Source organism: Hippichthys cyanospilos, chromosome 2 (assembly GCF_059441005.1).
Source record: "Hippichthys cyanospilos isolate Australia breed blue-spotted pipefish chromosome 2, RoL_Hcya_1.0, whole genome shotgun sequence".
NCBI lineage: Eukaryota > Metazoa > Chordata > Actinopteri > Syngnathiformes > Syngnathidae > Hippichthys > Hippichthys cyanospilos.
Genome location: NC_142370.1, coordinates 29,006,344 through 29,030,708, shown reverse-complemented (window position 1 = coordinate 29,030,708; position 24,365 = coordinate 29,006,344). Strand labels below are relative to the sequence as shown.

The 24,365-nt window shown below is 44.6% G+C and overlaps 1 protein-coding gene across 2 annotated transcripts; it reads left to right on the top strand.

The window, feature by feature from the left end:
- Positions 1–452: 452 nt before the first annotated feature.
- On the top strand, positions 453–24,346 carry nckap5l (NCK-associated protein 5-like). Of its 2 annotated transcripts, none has more exons than XM_088406003.1 (13): positions 453–591; positions 12,676–12,760; positions 13,915–14,055; positions 15,194–15,262; positions 15,330–15,368; positions 15,457–15,576; positions 16,474–16,566; positions 16,704–19,288; positions 20,026–20,158; positions 20,245–20,317; positions 21,971–22,222; positions 22,301–22,455; positions 22,749–24,346. In XM_088406003.1, exons 3-13 carry the CDS (start codon positions 13,915–13,917, stop codon positions 22,980–22,982), a joined length of 3,894 nt encoding a protein of 1,297 aa, XP_088262129.1. In that variant the 5' UTR covers positions 453–591; positions 12,676–12,760; the 3' UTR covers positions 22,983–24,346. The 2 variants fall into 2 exon arrangements, with proteins under 2 accessions (XP_088262129.1, XP_088262139.1); XM_088406013.1 differs by lacking the exon at positions 453–591 and adding an exon at positions 10,564–11,337.
- Positions 24,347–24,365: the final 19 nt, after the last annotated feature.

The following is a 24,365-nucleotide window of genomic DNA, read 5'->3' as shown; positions in this document are numbered from 1 at the left end:
GTTTGCTAATATGATGTCGAAAATGATTTCGATTGGATTGTCCTTGGGATGAACCCGGCTGTCCAACATAGTTTTGCTACTTGATTATTTACTAATTCTATTTACTAATTCTTGCGTTCAATTGCTAGCGAACATGCAGCCTTGTCATGTATGCAATCTTTGCTCGCGATCTTTAGTTTGATAGTTTTTTTTCCTGCAAATTATTGATTAGAAATATTTTGATTTTAGGAATTCGTTGTGCAGAAGTTTTCCCAACTAGAGTTTGTTACATGCCAACATCGCAGAAGGACGCGAGAATAATGAAGACGTCTTTTGCGCAAGTATGTGCTGTGCCGGAGTTGGACTTGGCTGCAAAAGGACAGCGTATGGAAAAGAAAAGAAAAAAAAAAAGAAAAAAGAGCGCACACACAATGGGGGCGGGTTGAGCAGCTTCATGCAATGACATCACTTTTCCTCAAGCCAAACACGCCACAGAAGAGCGACGACGAGACGACAAGGAGGAGGACAAATGAGCCCAGCCGCGGCAGCGGCTACACAAGGACGCGCTCCATTTTCAGTCCGAGTGGCGTCGAGGACCGCTAAGAAAATGAGGTAAGCGACTCCGTCCTCGTGTCGTTATCTGAGCCGAGGACCAAGGAGGGGCGGCGGTGAAGGGGTCGCTGCCAGAAGGCCGAGCGGAGACGGTGAGGCTGGGGCCGGGGAAGGCCAATGGGAGGGATGGCCGGCCGGCCGGCCTGCTGCAGCCGAAGCCCCCGTCCCGGCGTTCGGGTTCCTGGGCTCCATTTTGCCCACTTCGTCACATTTCTTGGACGGCAGCTGCCAAACCGCACGTCGCGGAATACTGTCAGCTGACTGCTTTAAGCAGAAAGGCCCAAATTGGCACGCATTTGGAATTTGACGCATAACGCACACATTCAAAAGCATCGCAAAAACACGAAATGAGAAACTCACATTGGGATGCCCTCCCAGTGTCCGCTTTCGTATTTGTATGTTCATCCTGGGTTAGCGTTTATTCCTTACTTCATTGTCAAAGTTAACATACATCCGCAGTAACAATAAATAAATAAAATCATGAAATATTTGTTTTGATTTGAAGAGCAAACTCAAATCGTCGCATCCTTGAACGTAGCGTCGAGGAGACCCTTGCTTGTTTCATACTTTCTACACTTGGATATATTTCTTAATGCATCATTTGGAAATAAATCTGGACCACATGAAAGACCAAAGTCTTAAGCATACATTTTATATTAACAACATTTTCGTATTTCGCAGTTTAAAATGATGGGCCATCGTATAGGGAAAGTGAACATGTTACCCCCAATATAAGGTAAATTGACGACTGAAATTTTCAAAACATAAAACAAGGACACAGTTATTGTTCTTTTTTTTAAACTTGAAAGTGAACTTTGAAGTTTTGAACTTTGAAGTTAGAAAACAATTATTGTTGAGGTGAACAAACGTTCACACAAAATAATCCCACACTGGACTAAAATCCAGACTGTGACAAAGTGTCCCAAACTATCATTTTTGCTAAAGCTACTTCTTTCTTAAAGTTATCCTTAACTGTTCAACATGATTGGGGCTAGACCAGATGCCTCGACCTCTCCTAACAAATCCGCATTGATCATTGTTATGATTTTTTACCTGAAAGAAATTCATTTTAAAATATACCAATTTGCTGTTTTTATTTTTTAACCCGTTGGAGTTTGCAACATAGTAAATTGGTGCTCTGCCTACAATGCGCCACTGTCTTCTCAGACAGTACATGACCCCTGACCATGTAAAGACAGAAAACTAGTACAATATTCCACTTTTTTTGCTACGCCCTCTGGCGGAGAAGATAATTGCAATGTGAAAATTTACCCATGTGACAACTAGCCTCGGTCTCCCATACTTCATGTTAGGAATTGCTGATGTGTTGTTGTTTGTTGGAATTGAATTCACATAGATAGTTTGTAACATATGTATAGCACGTCAATCCCTGCAAAATGAACTAAATCAAATGGTTGCATTTTAAGAATTGTATTGAAGCATTCCTTGCGGGGAAAAGCATACCCCAATTAGCATTTGAAGACTTTTGCTGTATTGAGGATTTTTGTGAGATTTGTTTTTCCCTTTAATCCAATGTACAAGCATAGTTCCAATTTGCACCCAGTTATTTGTTTTGCGATAATCTAGGAGGAATTAAAACATAACTTTTTGCTCATAAGACAAACCATCAGATAGGACATGTCAGAAAAGATCGAAGGGAAGGCAACTTTGTCACGTTCAGTTCAAAAATGATGTAGCTACATGTGGCTTTGATCATCCACCACAAGTTCAATGTTCCTTCGGCATTTTTGTTTCTTGCTCAGCCACACTCTCAGTAGTGGAGCACTGTTCGCATTTTCTTTATCCGCCCTTCATTTCAAATGATTACCATGTGAAAGCGGGTGTCAAAATGTCAACGGCGCGGTGGCAGACAACAGTTGAAAAGCACGTGTCTTTTTCACTAATGCAGCGGATGCCAGACTTTGTTTTGCTCACAGAGGAAGTGTGAAAAGAAGGAAGTGCGTACGCTTGCACAAGTAGTGCTTCACCTTTTAAACGGACGACCTTTGAGGGCGAGACACCATCGTTTCAATGCGGCTTTTTGTAGAATTTCCACCCGCGCAAGCTCATTGGTAGATCTTTAGAAGTGAAATTTGTCAGTCAATAAGAGAAGTACAGCTCCACCAAATTTGTTGACAAAGGATCTCGTTAGACTTGCTCGCTCTCGTCAACTTCTTCTTTTTTTTTAAAATTTATTTCACCCCCCAAAAAATACTTTCTCGAAAAAAAGCACAAAAAAGCTTGTCAGTATCACTGATTGGGCCGTTAAGAATGCTGAAACTGCATTAGCAATCGAAGAAGATATTTTTTGGGGACTATCGAGGTCCTCAAGTTGATGGGGCCCTTCCTGCCCGACTCAGAATTTTGACAGGAAGTGTTGTCATATTGCTAATATTTGATTATGGCCTAATGACATAAATTTAACAAATAACTTAGAAGCCCTTAGCAATGATTTAAAAACAAGATAATGTCATTTTGATATGTGTCTTTATGTCTCTAAGTGTCTCATGACTGGTTTTGAGGGTATGCGCTTTGTGTGTCACTATTTGCTTGGCCTAGCTGTTTGCTCTCCACCTAGAGGCTCTTCCAGTATGACTTCTGCTAAAAGTCTGCTGGACAACCAAGCACTTTTCTTCCGTAATCCTTGTCCGCCTTTAGAGAAAACGACGCCCATTCAACCTGTAGGTTAGAGAGGGTTCCGAGTTCTTCGACTGACCCAAAATTCATACTGGTAAGATAACTGCTTACAAACGTCACTTGGTATTGATCGGTAAAGCGGAAAGAAGTTTCTTGTGTCTTTTGTGTGTAATTGGGGTGGCTGAAATAGTCAGGGGAGGGGAGGCAGAAACGTTTTTTTTTTCTTGAGTAGGGAAATTATTACAAATTGGATTCGAAGTAAAAAAAAAAAGTGAATGACAAAGACAAATGTGGCTGTCTCATCTTAATTATGATCACTTTTTGTTCGATTCTTCCATGGTAATATTCTCATCTCGTTAGACCATCTTAGAAAAAAGAATAAAACAAAAAACACAGCATACACCAGCATGAAGCAAATGTCATCTCTTGTTAATGTTTTTAATCCAAATACAGCTTCATCGTCCGATCCTGGATCTTTTAACTTCATGTATTCATGCCCTATATAGCACTGCTTCTCAATTATAATTACAATTTTACCAAGCCCCTCCAAGGAAAGAGAAAACGTTCCCCCCACTCAACGCGCTGACTATAATTAAGATTATCCATAAAAATTATAGATAGCATACCTAAACCTGTCACCTTTTTAACATTAACAAAAGAAAAAAGCAACATAAATCAACTTTCAACATTAATTATTTTTTACAGTGTTTATATGAGTTACAACTTAGTCTAAAACTGAAAAAAAACAAGTGCATCAAAGTCCCTGAAACTTAAAAAAAAAAAAAAAAAGAAGCCCCCCCACTGTTTGAGAAACACTGCAGTGCTCCACAATAATCTTGTGGAAGCCCCCCTTGGAACGGGAAAATGCCCCCCCGCCCCTAAATAAGATTATCTATAAAAATTTCATAACTATGCCAAAAACTATCATTTCTAAATCAACTTTCAACAAATGTTTACTTTTTATAAGTTTATACAGGTTAGTGTGAAACTGAAAAAAATAACCGTCCACCATCGTGCCTGAAAAAAAAATGTCAATCCTTATTTAAACTAGAAACATTTTTGATCAACTGAACTGCTTGATGCTAAAAAAAATCAATAAATAATAATAACTCTAAATTGATCTGGATCATTAACACAGGAGCACCAATATCTTAAACATTTTAACCTAAAGAAAAATGTATCAACATTGTGCAGATTTTTTTTTAAATCCCATTAGTCATTAATGGGATTTAGAGTGCAAAGTACAAAGGTGGGAACCCACTTTCAATCACTTGCTTTCAATTGGTTGTGTGGCGTCCCATCGACATCTTTTTACATGGTCGGCTAGCGCGCTGTCCATTGTTGTCGTGTTGCTAAGCTGAGTCAGCGGGCGCTAATGGGCAGGAGTTGTTTTTATTTGCCGCGGGCCAACGTCTCCGTTGCCAGCGAGGGGCTCGCTCCCAATGGCGCAATTGGACACGGCTGGTCCAACTAGTGGCGCATGACATCAGCGCGAGGCGAGCGGGCGACTTTATTGGGCGGCGCTTGTCGCTTGTGTCGGCGGCTAATTGCTGCCAGATGTGCCGCGCACAACTGCAGACGCGAGAGGAGGGAAATCTTCGGCCGGCTTCTCGCTCTTCTGTCCTGATGGAACCTTTGGTTTTTGTTTTGTTTGTCTTTTTTGTAATGTCAAAACGAGACACCTGTTGCTTTGAAACGGACGGCCAGATGTGGTGACAAAGAATATTTTTTATATTATAAAAGTCGAGATTTGGGCATTCGGGTGTGTGTGACGGCACCTAAGAGTGTACGTCAGATTTTAACGAGATTTCTGCAGGTAATTCAGATGCTTTTTAATACTGCCACTGGAATAGTACAATTTTTGAGGGAATACCTGAAAGAATCGTTTTTTGACAGTTTGATGGAAAACTTCATAAATGGAACGTCATAAAGGGGTGAGTTGTTTTTAGGCTGGATTTTGACTTTAAAAATGAGTATTTGTCCACAAGGATTTACTTGATTTTTGCAACAAATAAGCAGTTGCCTTTTTGCAAGTCTTGCAACAACAAGATGATCTTGTGCGCACGGATCTCGTCAGATCTTTAGGTCCTTCCTTAAGCAAACGCGTGGCGTTCTCAAATTTAGTTTGGAAAGCGCTGTGCTAACTCACTACTTTAGCATCTTTTTTGCTATTGTTAGCTGTGGGTACTTTGCATTTATTTGGTAGTCTAGACTTGAACTGCTTTAGTGGTAAGAAAACTTCTTAAAAATAATGCATTTTAATTTTAACCCTTTATCAAGGTAGGACTTTTATTTATTCGTTTTTTTTTTTAATTTAAATTTACCATTGATCAAACCAACAGCTCTCACATGCTCTTCCATTTTCATGTCTTCCTTCTATGTTCAACGAACAAATAAAATTATTTCAGATTACACTTTCTATTGTACTTCATTGCTATTGTATTCACTCCACATAAGAAATGCTCACATGGCTAATTAATCTGGTAATTTATTCACATGCTGTGTCCACATTTTTTTTCCGAATAAACAGTCCCATTCATTTATAATGGCCGATTAGGTATTTCACATTTAAATCTTTCCAATTTCACATTCACAACATTTTCCTGATTCGTTTAACCTTAGGGATCATTTACAAAGTTTCAATCATTTACAAATTGCAGATATTTTTTCCATATCTCTGTATCTTTCTTCAAACTCATTCAACATTCATTCTCAATGGGAAAGTTATTGGTCTTAGTTTAAAAGGCTACATGGTACAGTGGTTAAAGTACCATTTTTCGATGTGAGTAGTCGCTGGTTCGAACCCTGATAGGGTTCATGCCTTTTTTTTTTTTTCTCAAAGTAATTATTATTTTTTTTTTGATCCAATTTCATATTATTCCACACATTCACATGATGACTGCGTTTTTTTTCTTATTCCAAATATTTACCCTTTTCCCACAAGCCCTCATTTTCTATTCCAAAAAGTTCCATTGACTTAGATTGGGCGAATTGACATTTAACTAAATTAAAAAGTTTATTAAATTTGACCTAAGCGCATTCATTATGTTTAATTCTTTATAATAATTAGTACGTCTATAGTAAAGTCCATAAGTAGGCCAAATGCACTTCCGCAGTACCAGACAGCAACATAGTCTGATACGATTGGGTAGTTTAAAAAAAAACTATTTGTTTTCCATGATAAATAAGTGCTAAATATGTTTTTTTTTTTTTTTTAAATGCACTTTGTGCTCTCCCGTTAATTCTTTGTGCACCATTACAGTATCAGGTCAAGTGACGCCCTTGCCTCCTACACACAAAAGGAGGCTTTCAGTTGAGGTCAAACAAAGTGTCCTCTTGAGGGTGTGCTTGACCTTAGTTTTCCAACACCAACCACACAAGAGCAAGAAGCTGGATGCATAAAACCAGATATACAATATCTATGGCGCTTATCATGAGCCTATCCCAGCTATCTTCGGGCAATCGCTGAACTGATTGCCAGCCATTTGCAAGACCTAATCAGCATACAGAAAGAATTAAGTTATAAATTAAAAATCAGATACATTTTAAAAAACACTTTTACTGGGACTGTAATTAATTCGTCACTGTTATCTGGTATCCGTAATTATTATTATTCTTAATAAAAGTTTATCTCTTACTTGTCTTTTTGGGCCTCGTTTGGCGTCCATCTTAGAAAGCGGAGATGTAGATTTTTTTTTTTTTTTTCGTTTTTCAAATGTCGTGGTTAAAAGTAGAAGCGTGAAAGGAACAATGTTTGCGTGCATGTTGCTGGGTCCATGCAGCTGTTTTCCGCTGGGCTTGCCACTTCCTTTCTTCGCCATCTGTCACTGTCAAACTATTTGCGCATCCAATCGTGTTCATCATGCACCAGATTGGTCACAAATCAGCTCTGTGACTTGCGCATTATTTGACATCTTCACATGCTGCTTTTCTTAGCCAAGAAGAACTTGGCCGCATGTAATTTTTTTCTCACTGTAATTGATGAGATAAATCCAAACAAAAGCAATGTTCCCTTTCAAATTTGGTTTTGGTTATCCTAATTAGACGGCGATTTGTTTTTTTATCTGTGCACTTTGGATTCATGAAGAAATAGAGCAACTGGGTTGTGGGATGCCCTTCCGTGTGGGCAAGAAGAGCCCTCATGAATGAAAATTGATTTCAGGTGCTTTTCTGTTTAATTTAACCAGTTGACAGTCTTTGTCCATTTTTGGGGACCTTCGTTGTCCAAAGGGGAGGAAAAATCAATACTTATGGATACCACGGAAAAAAAAAAACACTCAATTATGACACTTCAAGAGCATCGCCATCTTTTGGCACAAATAACACAATTCTCAGACAAAAAAAAACACCTACCAGTTAAAATGAACTTGAATATTGTGTCGCTATGAGCCTGGTCAGCTACTGCATTATTTATTGCTAGAAAATGCTTGTTATGCTAGCAAGATGTCACAGTTTTTGTTGTTGTTGTTGTGCAGATGCCATATGATGCAATACTTTTTTTGGCGCCACCTCCTTTAGCATGCGGGATCCAGGTTAGGTTAGGGTTAGGTATTGGCAAACCTTGTCCCTGGCGTGAGAGATGTGTGTCAACTTGAAATGAGTGAGTGGGCTTCCAGTTGTCCAAGGATGTGACTCCGCCGTCATCTTCTTGTTCCCGTTCCAATGAGGTGGTCAAGCGCTGGGCTGGGCGGCATCCTGACTAAAAGCCTGGCTGGCGGAGCGTGTGACAAAAGGCCTTTTATCCGCACGCCGCTGCGCTTTGGCTCGGAGGGGTGGGGGGTGGGGGGGGGGCATGTGACTGCCCCTCATTCGGGTCAGGCCAGCAGACCCTCACGAGGGAATTCCCTCGGTGGCCCGTTCAGCTCATCAGCATGTCGCTGTACATTAATGTCTGATAAGCCTCCATTCACTTTTTTTCAAGTCAGCGTGGTCACCAGAGTTGAAACAAGAACACGAAATCAGGTGAAATCTCAACGCCATTTCACACTGGTAAATAATATATTAAGGTGAGAAAAGCATAAGCTTTTGTCATGCAAACATGTGGGAAACATTGCCCCCTATTGGTAGGATGACAAAGTGCTTGATTTGACAATTAAGGTAGGCGGCTTTTTAAACGTTAATATCTCCGAGGATCAGCTTAATTAATTGTGGCAGCCAATATCGTGATCGCGATTGAAATTCGATTAACTGTGCAGCCCTTTTTCTTTGGCATCCAAACTAAGCACAAAACCCCCACAGTACACCTAGTACTGCCCTCTTATTTAAATAACCTTTCCTTCTGGCTTTTTTTGCAGCATTGATTAAATTAATGTGTGAGCAGAGTGTTTTTATTAATTGCATTTATTTCCACATTTACATTTTGAGTCTTTTTTTTTTTATTCAGGTTTTTTTTTTTTCCACTTTTATTTCTTCATTAATTTTTAACCGTTTTGGTCTTCCATTGCCACTTGTCACATAAAATACGCTGATTACTTTTAGAGAACTTTAAGGATGTTGTTGTGATTTAAAAGAATAAAAAAAACAGCATGGTTGAGTTGATTGTTGGGAGACCTTGGCCGTTTGTAAGCTACTTAATGCACAAGGTTAGCAAAGCTAACACGTTTGGGTCGATAAAACATCAACGCAAGAGTTGATAGTTCCTAGACGACAATTTTTTTGTCTTTCGCCAGTGCAAACATTGCTGAAAACCTCACGCTGAATGTGGCCATTTGTGTACTGGCCAAACCATTGATCAGAATCGGATTATCTTGTTTCATCATAATTAGGAATTTGCAAATATTAGTATGGAGCAATTGATAGGCAGGAGTTGATTCTTAATGTATTTGCTCACTGTATTTGCTGACTTGTGAGGAGTGTGTGCGCGTCTTTTGAGGTTGCGATGTAGCTTCGGGCATGTGGTAGAGTGCCAGCGCGCCAACTGTGTACCGCACCGACCCGTTTGGCAAAGTCAATTGTCCTCGGCACGTCTGCTGTGCGCAAATGCTCCAAAACATAGAAAACGACAGGGAATCTGCCATTTTGCTTTAAAATGGCCATTTTGCCTGTCTTCGGGCATCAAACTTGTTCCACATATTTTTGTTCAACTGCAGACATATTTGATCATATTCAATTAAGTATGGTTGGGAGTCACTGGAACAGACAGGCGGTGACGCAAAAAAAAAAAATTGGATTTTGTCATGCGTGCGGCCTAGTCATGGCAGAGAAATTTGATGACTCCACCAAAACTAATAAATCACCTCCCTCAAGTTGAATTGTGAGGCAGACGTGCTTCCCACATTGCCATTGGCTGTCAGTCACTGCCATTTGTAAGTTTATCAGTTGTGCTGCTGGAAATTGTCCCATTTCAACATCTGAGAATTCTTTATTTACCAGAAATCAAGTATCATTTTTCAACTTAGGCATGGGCCCGTAACAGATTCTGATGGTATAATTACCAGGAGCAAAAAAGAAGGCGGAGGACGAGCTCAGCTTTTTAACTTGATTTCGATTGGTAAAGCTTCATTCAGTTGTCTTCCAGAAGTGTGCTATATCTTCAAAATTCAGCGTATTTATTGGTTTAGACATGCAAATGTGTGACAAAGACTTTACTTATCCTCCATGCATGCCAAGAAGGTTACGAAAAAGGTGATTGTCATCCAAGTATTTTCCAAGCGGCGGCTTTTTGAGTCGACTCTGCAGGCAGCCAAGAAGCGACTCATATTCTACTCGGCTTAAATGCCCTTTTTGTTAGATTGAGCAAAAAAAAAGAGAAAATCACTCATTAGGAGTTATATGAAAAAGGTTGCTGCCTATTATTTAGTCAAAAACAGCTTTATAAAATAAAATGCCGCTTTATCTTTGCTGCTTTCATCGCCTCATTAGCAAGCAGTTGTAGACACTAAACACGTTTTGACAAATTTTTAAAATGATTACATTTGAAAAAATACGTTCGAGTCATGAATACTTTGACGATGTAATATAAAATAAAATGAACAAAATATTTTCTGATGAATAATCCAATGTTCTGTCCCTCCATCTATGGATCAGTGCACTATCAACATTGGCCAGAGGCGGCGCCAAAAACACAGGGACTGAGCCGAACAAGGCACGAATCTGAAACTGTTAAAAGATAAACTAAATCAGTTTAAAAACACCCAAATTCACACATAGACCCCCTGCAGTCCACTGCGAATCCCACTTTGAGAAACACTGGTCTAAATAATGCGGGCTTTCTTTCAAGAAGAATAATCAAATTGGGTGAAATTACGTTGGTATTGATATAGTCAATTATGTTTCCAATTGCCTAATCAAGCAACTAGCCTACAGTGTTCCATTCTAGTGGATGTTATATCAGTGAATCAAATTAAAGAATAGTCCTAACTTTGTGATATGAAAGTAGTCAGATCCATTGGATGCAGTTTTCTTTGCTACGCAGGACCCTGCTTATGATTTTACAGTTTGTTCTTGAAGAACACACATTTATTTACTTATTATTACTGATGGATGCATGGCAGCCTAACCAACATAAGGCGGCTTGGAGCTTCATCAGAAAACCAGAAGTCAAATGAATGAAAGTTGACTTCTGTCGGTGATTGAGAAGTGAAATGGCCTTGTCCAGGTGGGGCTTGATTCCAGAACGAGAAGCGTCCGAATGCGCTGAACACAGAAGTGCTCCAGTGAGCCAATCCTCTTAGCAGAGCTTTTTTTTTCCCCTCCCGGTTTGCAGGAAGGATATCCTGTGTGCCGTTCCTTTGTGCTCGCCGCCGCAACCCCCTCTCTTTGCTCCCCTCTTTACGGCAGCTGCGGGGTTAATGCGTAGCAGAGGCAGGAGTTGTAAGGGGGAGGGAGGCGGCGACTTGAGCGAGGAGGTGGGGGCCTCTCCACAGCTGTCGTAGTAAAGAGGCTGCGCCGCTGGGCTCGGAGGACGCCTTCCTCGCCGGTTGCATCGTCCCGAAACAATGGGCCGCGCTCGGCCGGCGCTGGCGCCCCGCCGCGGGTTTTTCCCCGAGCGTCTTCCTCCTCAAAAACGGGACAGCGTAGAGTGAGCGCTCTCATGGTGGCCGCCTCCTTCGCCGCCGGCCGGAGAGAGCGGATGACAGGAAACGCGGCCGCCCCCCTCCCACCGCCAAGGTGAGCGTCGCTCGCGCTTTGTCCGGACGACTGACGAGAGCCGCTTTTTGTTTGGCGCGCCGCATCCGAGGTGCCACTTTGACGCCGGAGAGTTGTAGGCAGGCTGCTTTCGCTCGGCGTCAACAAAGCGTCGTAAATCTGACGAGCGGCTTTCTCGTGTGTCAAACAAAAACAAAAGCGTGGAAACAGACGGGCCACGATGCCTTTCCTCCAGCGTGCGCGTGTGTGTGTGTGTGTGTGTGTGTGTGAGGTTGTATATGGATCCCTTCCCCCACCAGCCCAAATATTGCTTGTGTACCATGGGCATAGCAAACATCAAACAGGAAGCAGCCCCCCTCGCCTCGCCTGGCTCGTCACATCTCTTTGATATGCGCCCCAAACTTGAGCGTGCAGACAATAGCGCCCGACTTTGGCCTACATTTAGGTTTTGGGTGCGTGGGAGGGTTGGTCTCGCCAAGGATGGCGCTGACAGCCTTGCAGCCTGCGCCAAATCCTCAAGAACGCCGCCGACGTGATTTAAGGAGCTTTTGCGCGCCCTTTTGCATCTTCCTGGAATACTTTTTGCCCTCCTTCCAGGAAAGAGGTTCCGCGACAGCCCTGGATAGTGGACGAGGTGTCGCCATTGATTTTTGGGGTGAGGTGATGACAGGGTTCCTTGCTCCGGGGTTGTTTTTTGATGCCGGCCCAGATGATCCGCCGGCGTTCTATTCTGACCCAGACCGCAGGGAGGGCAGATGCTCAACACCTCTAATCTCATTTCACGTTGACTTGAGCTCCGAGGATCAGGCACGGCTCGCCCGTGCACACCTCTCGGGAGGAGGAATTAAGGCGCGAGCTCGACGCCCAAACACATCACAGATGATGAGCCTGACGGCCCATTTCGGGACACTGACAGGTCACTGGCTTACAAAGACGGTGGCTTGAAAATTACTAGCCGGCGTCGCTCAGGCATCTGTGGCTCTCCTTTCTCTCTTGGGAGGGCATGACAGCAAGTATACTTTCCAAAAAGTGATACTTTACTGGGGGAACACTGTAAATTAGGGATGGGACAAGACACAACGATTAATAGGAAAGCATATTCTCCTGTGTAGCCCATGTCAAAAACAACAGCAAAAAGAAAAAGATTCATTGATGGAATCGAATGGGGAAGACTATTTTGTTGGCTGAGCTCTTGTGTGGGAATTTCCCAGCCGTTCTGGCACGACTCAATAAAATGGCTGACTTGCTCATTGAGTGCAAATCATTTGTGCGTGTGTGTGTATTTTTTATTGTCTCGTCTGAGTCAGCAATGGGGGAAAAAATGAATGAAAGCAAAATGTTTTTGTCTTGTTTTGGCAGCTCCTTGCTCATGCTGTTGGGAGAGCGAGGCACCTGACGCCGCCCTCAAACTCTTCACGGCTCAAGAGGAGAGCGCAAACCACAGGTGTGTGTGTGTGCGCCCGCGGGTTCAATAACGTAAGCGTCATTGAAATATTTCTCATAGGGATAGGACGAGACACAAATCTCACGAGGTCAGATGTCTCACAAGATTTGTAGTATAAAAAAAATGCCAACTATACGGTAAATTTTCCATTTTTAAACGGTGTTGTTTTTATCAAGCAACACAATCAACTATCTAGTGTGCAAATGTTAACATAGAAGGAGTCAGGCTCATTTTTCACCTGTAGCTGAGATCTTTCCTCTTACTGAATAGCATATCATTATGCAGGCCGCCCTGGCGGCGTTCGATAATCTTCCTGTAAACACTTAGCGCACCGCTCAGGTTACACAAGTGACGGGCGGCTAAACGCCTTCTGCACATTAAAACATTTGTGGCTGTTTTGTTGTTTTTCTTTGGGGGGGGGGTTAGTTCTTTGACTTAAGTACAATCAAAAAGTGCAGGCTGTGAAATCATTCAAAGCCGCCATTTTTCTTCCTTGGCCTCCAACACATCATGAGATTCTCATTAAAGGCTGCCCCTGTTTCTGGCTCTTTTGTTTGTGTTTTAAGCAGTTACTGTTTTATTGAGTTTATACGAGTACAGCTGTGGGGTTTGGCTTTTTCAAGCGTTTTATGAATAAAATGAAGAACAAAAGGACAAGTACTTTTTTTTTTTTTGGTCAATTATCAACGATACCCGCTTAAATCACAAATGGGAATTTACTTTTTTTTTTAATTCTAAATGTTCATTTCATTCAATTCATCTTGACCTTCACTTTCAACATTTCCACAATCTCACATTTTACACTGTCGCTAACTATTTTTCACCGTCCTTTTGTCTGATGCAACTGTTTTTGTCCTTCAACTACTTCTTCATTTTTCAACCCGTTCTTATCTTTTCTAACTTTTGGCACATTCCAGCACTTCAGTCCAAAAATTCACACTTTTCCAAATATTCAACCTTGTATGTGCACGGTAAAATTGACATTCGTTTCCATTGATACATTCAACTTTCTGACTCATTCAAACTGTTTTATCTTTGAACTGTTTAGCTCTTTCCCAGTACAATTAAAGCAAAAAAACAAAAAACAAAAAAACAGCTGTATAGTTAAACTTTACTGGCTGGCACTAGCCTAACTTTCCAGTTTGTCCTTCCAGATGAGAAGCATGTCTGATGAGGCGGAGCGGAGAATGTGCGATGAGGACTTTTGCTCGGACGAAGAGGGCGAGGAGGCGGACGTGGAGTCGTACCTGGAGGACAACAGCAGCGAGCTGATGGACCGGCTCAAGGAGCTAGAGGTGAGCCAGCCGTACTCACTCAAAACAGGCTTGCAGTCTCCTCAAATTGCTGCCCGGCCCTCGAGACAATCTCCACGGCCTTCGTGAAGGCCTTCCAAGCCCTTTGTCTCACTATTCACCCGTTTTCAATACAAATATCATTCTTTCTTCCTGACGTACACAAAATATGAAAACATTTAAAATATTTCATGTTGCACTGGTGGAGAAAAAGCTGGGATAGGCACCAGCAGGCCTGCGACACTACTTAGAATGAGCGGCTAGTGAAAATGAATGAATGGATGTATTTTTATGACGGATGAGAAAGATGGACACCAACAAAAGAGAGGCATCAATTGTTTTTTTTTTTTTTTTACTTAACGGACTGTATATGGGAGTAGTCCTAAATGCTGGCTGCAACCTTTAATTCCGACCATCAGGAGGAATGATGCTGTTTTCTTTTGTCAATCGCCAAATCATTAGAAAAACGTCAACTGTGTGTTATCATTGGCATCTTTGTTTGCATTGTTAACTGTGGGTGCTTTACATTGATGTGGTAAGCTAAACTAAAACTGCTTCCCACCAACAACAAGTTTGATTAGGTTATGTCAAATAGGCCAGTGTGTATTAAAGCATGGAAAATTGTGAAAATTAAAATCCCCTTAAGGTGTGTATTGTTTGTGGGCCGGCGGTAACATCTACAAGTCGCTGCAGAAACGTGCACCTTTAGGGTGGGCCACCTTGAAAAAAGCAAAGTCAAACAGCACAAGAATAATCATTCATACAAAAGCAGACAATGGGCCCATGAGAGCATCATGAGACTGCAAAGAAAGCTGAATCGTCGGTGGGATGAATCCAAATATTGAATTAGAGTTACTGCAATGTTTTTAGGTCCAAAAATCAATCAATCAGCACCAGCTTCCCCCCCTCTTTTTTTCTTCTTTGCGGGAATCCTCAGCTGACGTCAACTCAGCTTTCATTTTTGCTGCTTTCCTTTTTCTCACACTATACATCGTTGACTGTTGGAACACAAGTAATGTGCTCATACGTGAAAGAAAAACCCTGACAGCTGAATTCCAAACTCTTGTGTTGCACACACAGCAAGCAATTCATTGGAACAGAAACGTGGCATTTTGTGAGCGTTTTGTCATTTCTCTCCCAGGCAGAAAATTCGGCCCTGATGCTCGCTAACGAGAGTCAGAGAGAAGCATACGAGAGATGCCTGGATGAGGTGATGTACCCCGTAAACTCGATCGTCCGCCGGCGGCCCGTCAAATTAAATACGTTTTTCCTTTTAGGTGGCCAACCACGTGGTCCAAGCCCTCCTCAATCAGAAGGTAGCGTCCGCTTGCTTGCGTTTTCTGCGGCGTCTTTGAGTGTCCACTGACCTAAGTGAGCGCTTTTTGTGTGTGATTGACGGAGCAGGACCTGAGGGAAGAGTGCATCAAGTTGAAGATGCTGGTGTATGACCTGGAGAAACAGAATCGAGCACTTTGTGAGCTTTTTCAGCAGAAGCTGCCCAATCATCCCACTGCTCATTACCAGGTGACTGAATGGCCATTCATATTCATTTTTTTGGGGTTCAACAGGGGAGTGCGTGTTGCAATAGACACCGTGACATCACATGAGGAGCTGCACCATATTTGGAAAAATTACATTGCTATACATTTACAGTACTGGCCAAATGTTTGGACGGACCTTGTCAGTCAGTTTCTTAAAAAAATATGTAATACGACTGAAATCAGTGAATAAATGCTGCAGAGAGGATGAAATCAGTATATTTGGACAGTTTGAAGTTAAACAATGCCTCTTAATTATTACTTGATTAATAACGTAGTTGTTGATTAATTTGATAGTCAATTACTTATCAATTGATTAATTTTGACAGCTCTAGTGGCTCATATGTAATGCTTCAGTGAAGATTTCTTCAGATGTAGGCACTCAATTGTGTGATGTCAAAATCAACTTAAAATGCAATGTTGTATGTGAGAAGTTTTTAAATTTGAAGTTAAAATGATCTGTATTTATACTCATTTATGTAATAGCCATTAGCACGTTGCTAACACTGTTCGTTTATTTTTACACGTCAACATAATGTGCATTAGTGTTTCTGTATTTGAGTGCAATTGAGTGCTTAGGTTTATTACAACGTGCATTTCTTGCATTCTGAAGAGTTGACCTCTCAATGCAAGTGTGAAATTGGTTTCAGTGTCCTCATTAAGAGTCCTCAAACTCAAGGACAGCTGTGGAGCACTCTGGTCTGGTTTTATAATGACAATAAAGTAGCCGCTGATTACCATTAATATGAATAGCTTTACTTATGTTGTCCTTAAGTTAGCATGCAACAATACCTGCTCTGGGTGAACAAAATAACTGCTGGCAGATCAAGTTAAGCGCTCCCCTGTGTCTGGGGACCATCTCATGGCCGTCTGCTGCCTCCAGGTCCTGGCAGGACCCCTCCCTGACTACAACACGTCGCTGCACAATGACTCGGCCAAGCATTTGGAGGCTGCTCAGAACCAAGCACAAGCCAAGGTGATGAGCGCAAACTAGTGTTTGACATGACGCCAAAAACAAGGCACTGGTGTTGTTTGCGCGCAGGGCCCATGTGGCTTAGCTCCATTGGTCTCCTGTGATACTGATACAATTGTTCTGTCTTGTCCTGTCAAAAGGGGAACGGCTACCGCACTCAGCACTCATCTCCGGGCCCGCGCAACACCGCCACCTCCATGGAGGCCCTTTCGCCCTTCTTTAAGAAGAAAGCACACATCCTGGAAGTCCTGCGCAAGATGGAGGAGACAGATCCTCTCAAGTTTCACCCAGCCACAGCCGGCCTGTCTTTCTGCGACTACAGCCAGGCTCTGGTGTCCGCGGAGGCCGACGCGCTGCAGTGCAAAGGCCGGCGCGCGCGCTGCTGCTGCCCCCGCTCACAGACTGACTCTCTCCAACACGTCAACGGGGATGGGGCGCTGATGTGCGAGGGAGGCAAGGCCTGCTGCTTACACTGCCCGGACGGTTCCTCCATGCCGTGCGCCGCGCCTACCGTCGCCACCACCGAATGTCCCCCCAAGAGGCCAACGGAGGAAGCTGTCCCGCCGTCCAAGCAATGCACCGAGAATGATTCGCACTCCAAAGCGGACGATGGCGACGCCGCCCATCCGAGCCCGGAGGGATCGGAGGGGAAGCCGGACTGCCAAGAACTCACAGACTTCTTACCGGTCCCCCAGCTTTCGCTTCCTCATTCAGAAGGCGCCCTCAACTCCTGCAGTGAGCGCGAGGCAGGCGACGATGAGCTTCCCGTTTACTCCTCCCCGAGCGTGACATCCAGTGATGCTTCTTCCGTCCCGGAGAAGGAGGCCGCCCATCCGGAGGTCGCCCGAGCCGGCGCTTCCGTCAGTCCCAGCCCCTCCTGCCTCACCGAGGTCAAAACAGCCGCCATCAACTCGCCGTCCAAACTGCTCAAGCTCCTAAAGATCCCTTCCATGGGGGACAAGTGTCAGGCCTCAGCCCCCGCCGTCCGCCTCAGCCCCCAGCTCACCCGCAGCTCCAGGATCCCCTGTCGCACCAACAACTACGAGGTCTATCACTCGCCCGTTCCCTCCCGTCGGGCCACCACCGCCGAGCGCTGCAGGCAGCCGCCGCCGCCGCCCACCAGGTCCGAGTCATACCCCGCCACTCACTCCGCGCCCACCTCCCCGCCGCAACTCCAAGATGCCTGCACCGCACCTGCTCAAGGCGCCGCTTACAGCAGCTTCTCTGCATCCAAAACCAAGGCACTTGCTCCCTCATCCGCCGCCTCACCATCCTCCCCCAAACTGGCTCCCAGTATCCCCCATTATGAAAACGTATCTGACCTGTCCGCTAAGATGGAGAAAAGAACCACTCTTCCGTCTCAAAGCAAGCCCAGCAATGGCGAGCGCAAACTGGTGAAATCGCTTCCCGAGAGCGTCCTCGCCGCATCCCCGCAGCGAAAGCAGTTCTCCTCCTCTACGTCGGAGTCCACGTCCGAGTCCACGTCGGACGACGACCAAGATTCCGACGGGCCGCTGTGGGTGGACCATCGCGGCCCGCCCGACTCTTCGGCCCTCGCCGGCTCTCGGTGTGGCGCCGACCGCTCGCCCAACGGCGAGCCTTCCCATCCCCCGCTTCCCGCGAGGAGGAACGATCCGTCTTCCATCCCCAAAAGGCCCGCGGCCAGGTCGCAAACCGATTCCAGTCACCACGCCTTCAAAGACAGGCTGGCTGCACTGGGAAAGCTGAGGAGCTCCGAGGACTTGCAGGCGGGCTCCAGGCCGCCAGACGAGGTCGGCGAGGACCCTGCTAAAACAGCCGAAGGACATTCCAAGTACACGGACTCGTTGGAAGGTAAAGGGCGGCCTAGCGGCGTGGGTTTGAAGTACCCAGGTGGCTCTCAGCCGAGTTCCTCCACGCCGGCTAAAGCAGAAATATGCGTGAGCTCCAAGAGCAAGATCGGCCTGCCGTCACCTCACGCCGACGCGCCGCTGGTATTGCGGAACAACATCAAGTGTCCCGCCTCACTCCAGCTGCCCTCCAATGTGAAAGGCGCTGCTCAAAGTCCCAATAAAATCCCCCCCAAGTCACCCTCCAAACCTTGCCAGGGTCCCTCCGTCCAAAGAGCAGGAAAACCCGCCGACGCCCCGCGCTATTCCTCCAAGTCGGAGGAGAGGACCAAAGTGGGCGGCAAAGGGAAGAAGAACCCCACGTACGGAGACAGCCTCCCGCCGCCGCCCCCCAGGCCTCCCGCATCCGAAGGGCAGAAGGCGCCGCCCGCGCCGACGCCCAGCCCGCAGTCGGCCATCGAACAGAAGGTGATGAAGGGCATCGAGGAGAACGTGCTGAAGCTCCAAGAGCCCGGCGAGGCCAAGCCGAAGGCGTCCAACGGCATCGCCGGCTGGTTCGGACGCAAGAAGAGCAAACTGCCCGCCCTCAGCCGCAAGGCGGACTCCGCCAAGTCTAAAGAGGAGAAGCGCGAGTGGAAGATCAACATCCCGTCGGTGGGCCGGGACTCGGGCCGGCTGGCCGGCAAGTGTCGCGAAGGCGTGGAGGGCCTCAACATCTCCACGCTGATGGAGAAGGCGGAGGGGCTGCGGCGAGCGTTGGAGGAGGAGCGGGCCTACGTGGAGAGGTCGGGCAGGGGCCACTCCTGCGAGGTGGTGATGGACCCCACTCAGGGACAGCTGGCCGTCATGTACCGGGGAGGACGCTCCGACAACTTCATGCAGCAGCTGCTCAACAGGTGCCCACGCCGAGGAACGTGCCCACCCACTCTTGGCTACTCAGTTGCCGCATTTAAAAAAAATGGCGCAATGGCTTGACTGCAAACAAAACAAGAGGCTTTTCCAAGTATGAAGTAGCACATAGTGCTGTACAGTTACGCCTAATGACTGCATTTCTCATATTTGTGGCTAAAAAGTGACACGTGAAGACTCTCTGTCCCCAAAATGCACAAATGTAATCGAGCTCAAATTAGATCAATCAATGATTTTTGCTAGGCTGATATGGATAATTGTCAAGCAAGAATGTCAATAACCGATATTTGTTGTAGATGCTTAGTTTTCAGCAAAAGACAAAAAAATGAACACGTTTGTTGAACAACTTTTCAGAAATGCATCGGGTGAATTTATTTGTATATTTTTAAATCTAGACATTATACATTACATCCATCCATTTTTATTGAAAGGGAATTAAGTACACCCCAAATCAGGTTCTCCAATTTTTCAAAATAACTGAAATAATAAAACTTCCATTATCTTTGCTTCAAACAAACACAAAACAAAGTATGCAGTTTTCCCAGGGTAGGGTAAGCAAAATCTCTTATAAAGGTCATTGAAGAGGTTAAACAGTTAAGGTCTCAAGAGATGGCTAAAAAGCTTGAGAATTTTTGCTAGTACATTACAACGGCATCCCTTTTGCATTCAGTGAAGATTGCGAATAGTCCATAGGCCCATTGACTTATTGAGGTTTTGCTTGCAGAGTGGACGGCAAGGAGGGCCCGAGCTTGCCGCAGCGAAGGCTTTCATTTGACTGCAAGACATCCAGGCCCATGTTCGCTCAGCAAGGCGGCCTGGTGGCGGGTCCCGGCGCCGGCGAGGACCAAGGCAAGAAGGTGGGTGGACATCTGGGCCCCTTGGGGCGTCTCCCGCCAGGTCCCGGTCGGTTGGAAAAAGTCTGAGCGTCTCTCCCATCTCGCAGGCATCCCATCGTGCGGACAAGATCGTGTCTGATGACAACTTGGCCGATTCACTTCACTCGCAACACTTTGCAGGTGAGAGGACTTGGCCAGTCCAAGGAGCTTTTATCAGCAAATTCTGGTTCATAAACGTCCTGTGTACAAACCCTAACTTGAAACCCTAGTCATATTTTGGAACCCTAGTTTGAAATTTGATATGTAGTTTGAAACTATTGAAAGCCAAGCGCTTGTTCAAAGGGTTAGGTAACCCTTGTCCTACTTTTAAACACAGTTTGAAAGCCTAACTGTAGATTAAACGCTAACCCCAGTTAGAAATTCTACTTTGAAACCCTGGTCCTAGTTTGAAGCCCTATAGTTTCAAAGCCTAGTTGTATTTTAAATCTATTCTTTGAAATCCTAACCCTAGTTTGAAACCCTTGTCCTAGTTTGAAACTCTAGCCCTAGTTAGAAACCCTAGTTTGAAAGCTTCGCTGTTTTTTACATCTATTCTTTGAAACCCTAGCCCTAGTTTTAAACCCTAGTTTGAAAGCTTAGTTGTTTTTTAAATCTATTCTTTGAAACCCTAACCCTAGTTTGAAACCCTACTTTGAAATCCTAGTCCTAGTTTGAAACCGTAGCCCTAGTTTGAGACCCTAGTTTGAAAGTTTTGCTGTTTTTTTTAAATCTATTCTTTGAAACCCTAACCCTAGTTTTAAACCCTACTTTGAAACCCTAGTCGTCATTTGAAAAACTAGTTTTAAAGCTTAGTTGGTTTTTAAACTATTCTATGAAACTCTAACCCTAGTTTGAAACTCTAATTTTAAAGCTTAACAGTAGTTTAAATCTATTCTTTGAAACCCTTAACCCTAGTTTGAGACTCTACTTTGAAACCCTAGTCCTAGTTTGAAACGCTAGCCCTTGTTTTAACCCTAGTTTGAAAGCTTAGCTGGTTTTTAAATCTATTCTTTGAAACTCTAACCCTAGTTTAAAACCCTACTTTGAAACCCTAGCCCTAGTTTTGAACCCTAGTTTGAAAGCTTAGCTGTTTTTTAAATCTATTCTTTGAAAGCCTAACACTAGTATGAAACCCTTGTTTGAAAACCTAGCTTTATTTTGAATCTATTGTGTGAAACTCTTACCCTGGTTTGAAACCCTGTTTTGAAAGTCTAGTTCTTTGAAAGCCTAACTCTAGTTGTAAACCATACTTTGAATCCCTAGCTGTAGTTTAAAACCCTACTTTGAAACTCGACTTTGAAGCCCTACTTGTAAGGGTTTGGGTAAGGGGTTTTCGTTTTGAGACCTTTCAATGAAAACCAAATTCCTAGTTTAAAACCCTACTTTGAAAGCCTAAGCTTAGTAAAGGCATTTAAACTCTATTCCTAATATTTAGCTTAATTTTTAGTGAAAAAAAAAAAATTGAAAGCGTAATGCTAGTTTGAAACCTTCGCCTTTCTTTAAACCCCAGCTTTAAAACTATCACCTTATTTTTTTATTGGTTGTATTTTCAAAATAGTTTTTTCAAAACCTTTTTTCAAACTTCATTTTCAAACAGTAAACCTCAGTAAAACGCTACTTTGAAAGCATAACCCTACCTAGGAACTCTAATCCTAACAAGGTTCATGGTTTTAAAAATTAACCTAGTTTAAACCCTCTTATTCAACCACACTGTGAAATCTTACTGTTGAATGTTGAAAATTCGGCAAGTTGAAAATGAAGTTGAAAGCTTTGATTTTTCAATGCGAACTGCAGGTTCCGGAGCGTCCACGTACACGCTGGACAGCGGCATCGGCACCTTCCCGCTCCCCGACGGAGGGGGCGGGGCGACGGGGCGGGAGCGGCCCTCGGGTTCGCCGGGGAGGGCCGGGCGGCGGGCCCGCACCTTGGACCGGGAGCCCGCTGCGCCGGACGAGAGCCGGGCCGCCCACAAGCGGCTCCTTCAAGACACGCATCACGCCTCCAAAACGGAGGCCGGGGGCCCGGCTGGCGTCATCCGCCGCCAAGGTGAGCTCGCCTCGCCTCGCCCTGCCCGGCTGTCTTTCGCTGTCCGGCCAGTTGTGTAATCTTGGCACTGTGGACCAGATTCCAAGGAAGCCCACGGCGCGCACGTCTTCTCGCCTCGCTCCAAGACGTGGACCTTCCCTAACCTCAAGACTCCGGCGGCACCCGCCGACGTCTACCTGGCCGTGGAGGAGGAAGACGAGGAGGTGGTGTCCTTTGCCACCCCCTTCAGAGCGGTACGTGCTTTTTTAAAATTTTTTCTAAATATGACCATGTGTAGTAAGTGGAAGCAGTGCAGGAGAAGAGAGAATTGAAGCACTGTGTAAATTATTGGGTGAAATAAAATGTCAACAAACAATTCTTGTCTCTAAATTTCTGGTGTTGGCCAGAATCTTTGCACTTCCAAATTATTTTCAGATCAAATGAGGACGAAACATGGATATTGACCAATAATATTGCTTTTCGAGTAAACGCCCATGTAAAGATTGCCAGTTGCTAACAGGCCCTCTGGTGTCCGGCCCCCCTCCAGAGCTTGAGAGCCAGCGGGCCGTCCCCCAGCCGGGCGGTGGAGTCCGGCGGACTGCCCGCGCCGGGCGAGTCGGGCCTGAGCCGGCGGGGGAAGAGCCACGACGGCGGGCCCGAGCTGCTCAGGGAGCGGCCGGAGGAGGCGCTGTCGCCCGGCCGGCCGCAGGTCCTAGAGACGCCCGAGTCCCTCAGCGACTCGCTCTACGACAGTCTGTCCTCGTGCGGCAGCCAAGGATGACTCGCCGGCGGGGTCGCGACCGCTCCCCAAAAGGATTTCGAAGCAAACCCGCCGCCCGCCTGCCGTCGAGCACTCAGGATCAGCCCAAGACACCAAACGGATGCCGCACTGTGGACACCACTGCTGATGTGTGTGTGAGCGAGCTAACAGATAGCACAAACGGCGTCCAACTACAGGTACTACCAAAAATAAAATATCAAATAAAAGTTGTTTTATTTTGCAACGTAACATAAAAGCTGAAACCAGAAAATGGCAAGGAGCTATTACACGCAAATTGACATATCTCAATGCAGTTCCGAGATTTTCAGCTCACTAAAACCACAAACTCAGAAAATTAGAATACTGTGAAAAGCTTTCTTTTTTGAAGCATTGTTGAATTCTAAGCAGGCAAGTCATCAAATCGCCTGCAGATGCGTGGTCTAGTGAAGATCTATTTCAGTGGCTGGAGTTGGTTCTCCGTGCTTAGTGGAGTCAAACATTCTACCAGGACATGGAACAGCAGACTTCATCTTCCAGCAGGACTTGGCACCCCATTACCATGCTGCAAACTCACCTGACCTAAACCCTAAAGAAAATCTGTGGGGCCATGTCAAGAGAAAACTCAGACCAAATAAAAGAAGCGCTAAAGGCCGCAGTGGAAGCACGCTGGTCTTCTAGAACTCCTGTGATAGGCCACAAACTGGTAGCACCCATTTGGGCAAAAGGGACCCCAACTATGTACCAACTACAGGTTCAAGAGTTTTGGTGGCCTTACATTTTTGTATTCAAAATCTTTTATATTTTGCAATATTCTAATATTCTGAGTGTTTGTGAATCGAAAGAAATAAAAGTTGAAAAATATGGATTCACATTATTGTCGAATTGCGGAAATACAAGCTTTTCAGGATATTTTTATTTTCTGCGTAGTACCTGTAGGTGGCGTCGTCGGACACACTTCACTATGTCATGTACTTGAAGGCAAAAATAGGCTGTGCTCCTTAAGATGAAAATAAAAAAGAATGTTCATTTTTTGTTTGTTAAAAACCGTCACGATTTCAATGTATAAACATTTTTCCTTTATCGTGTCGAATTGATAATTTTGCAATCACAGAGGTCTGTCCAGAAAAGAGAAAAAAAAGTCTGAAAAACCACAATGCATTTACAGGTAATATATACCAGCAATAATGACAAAGAGAAATGGCTATGCTATTCCATGAATATTTCCATTATTTATTTTAAATGTATGCCATTTTGGGGAGGAAAAAAAAAAAATCAAGTCTTGGGGCTTGCTATCATGTCAGTTTCTCCATGTTGTTGTGTCTTAGACATTAGTTCCCCTGTATGTATGGCCCTTTTTCAACTTTCTATTAAAAGCTTTTCGTCGAGTCTTTGCGTGCTTCTTTT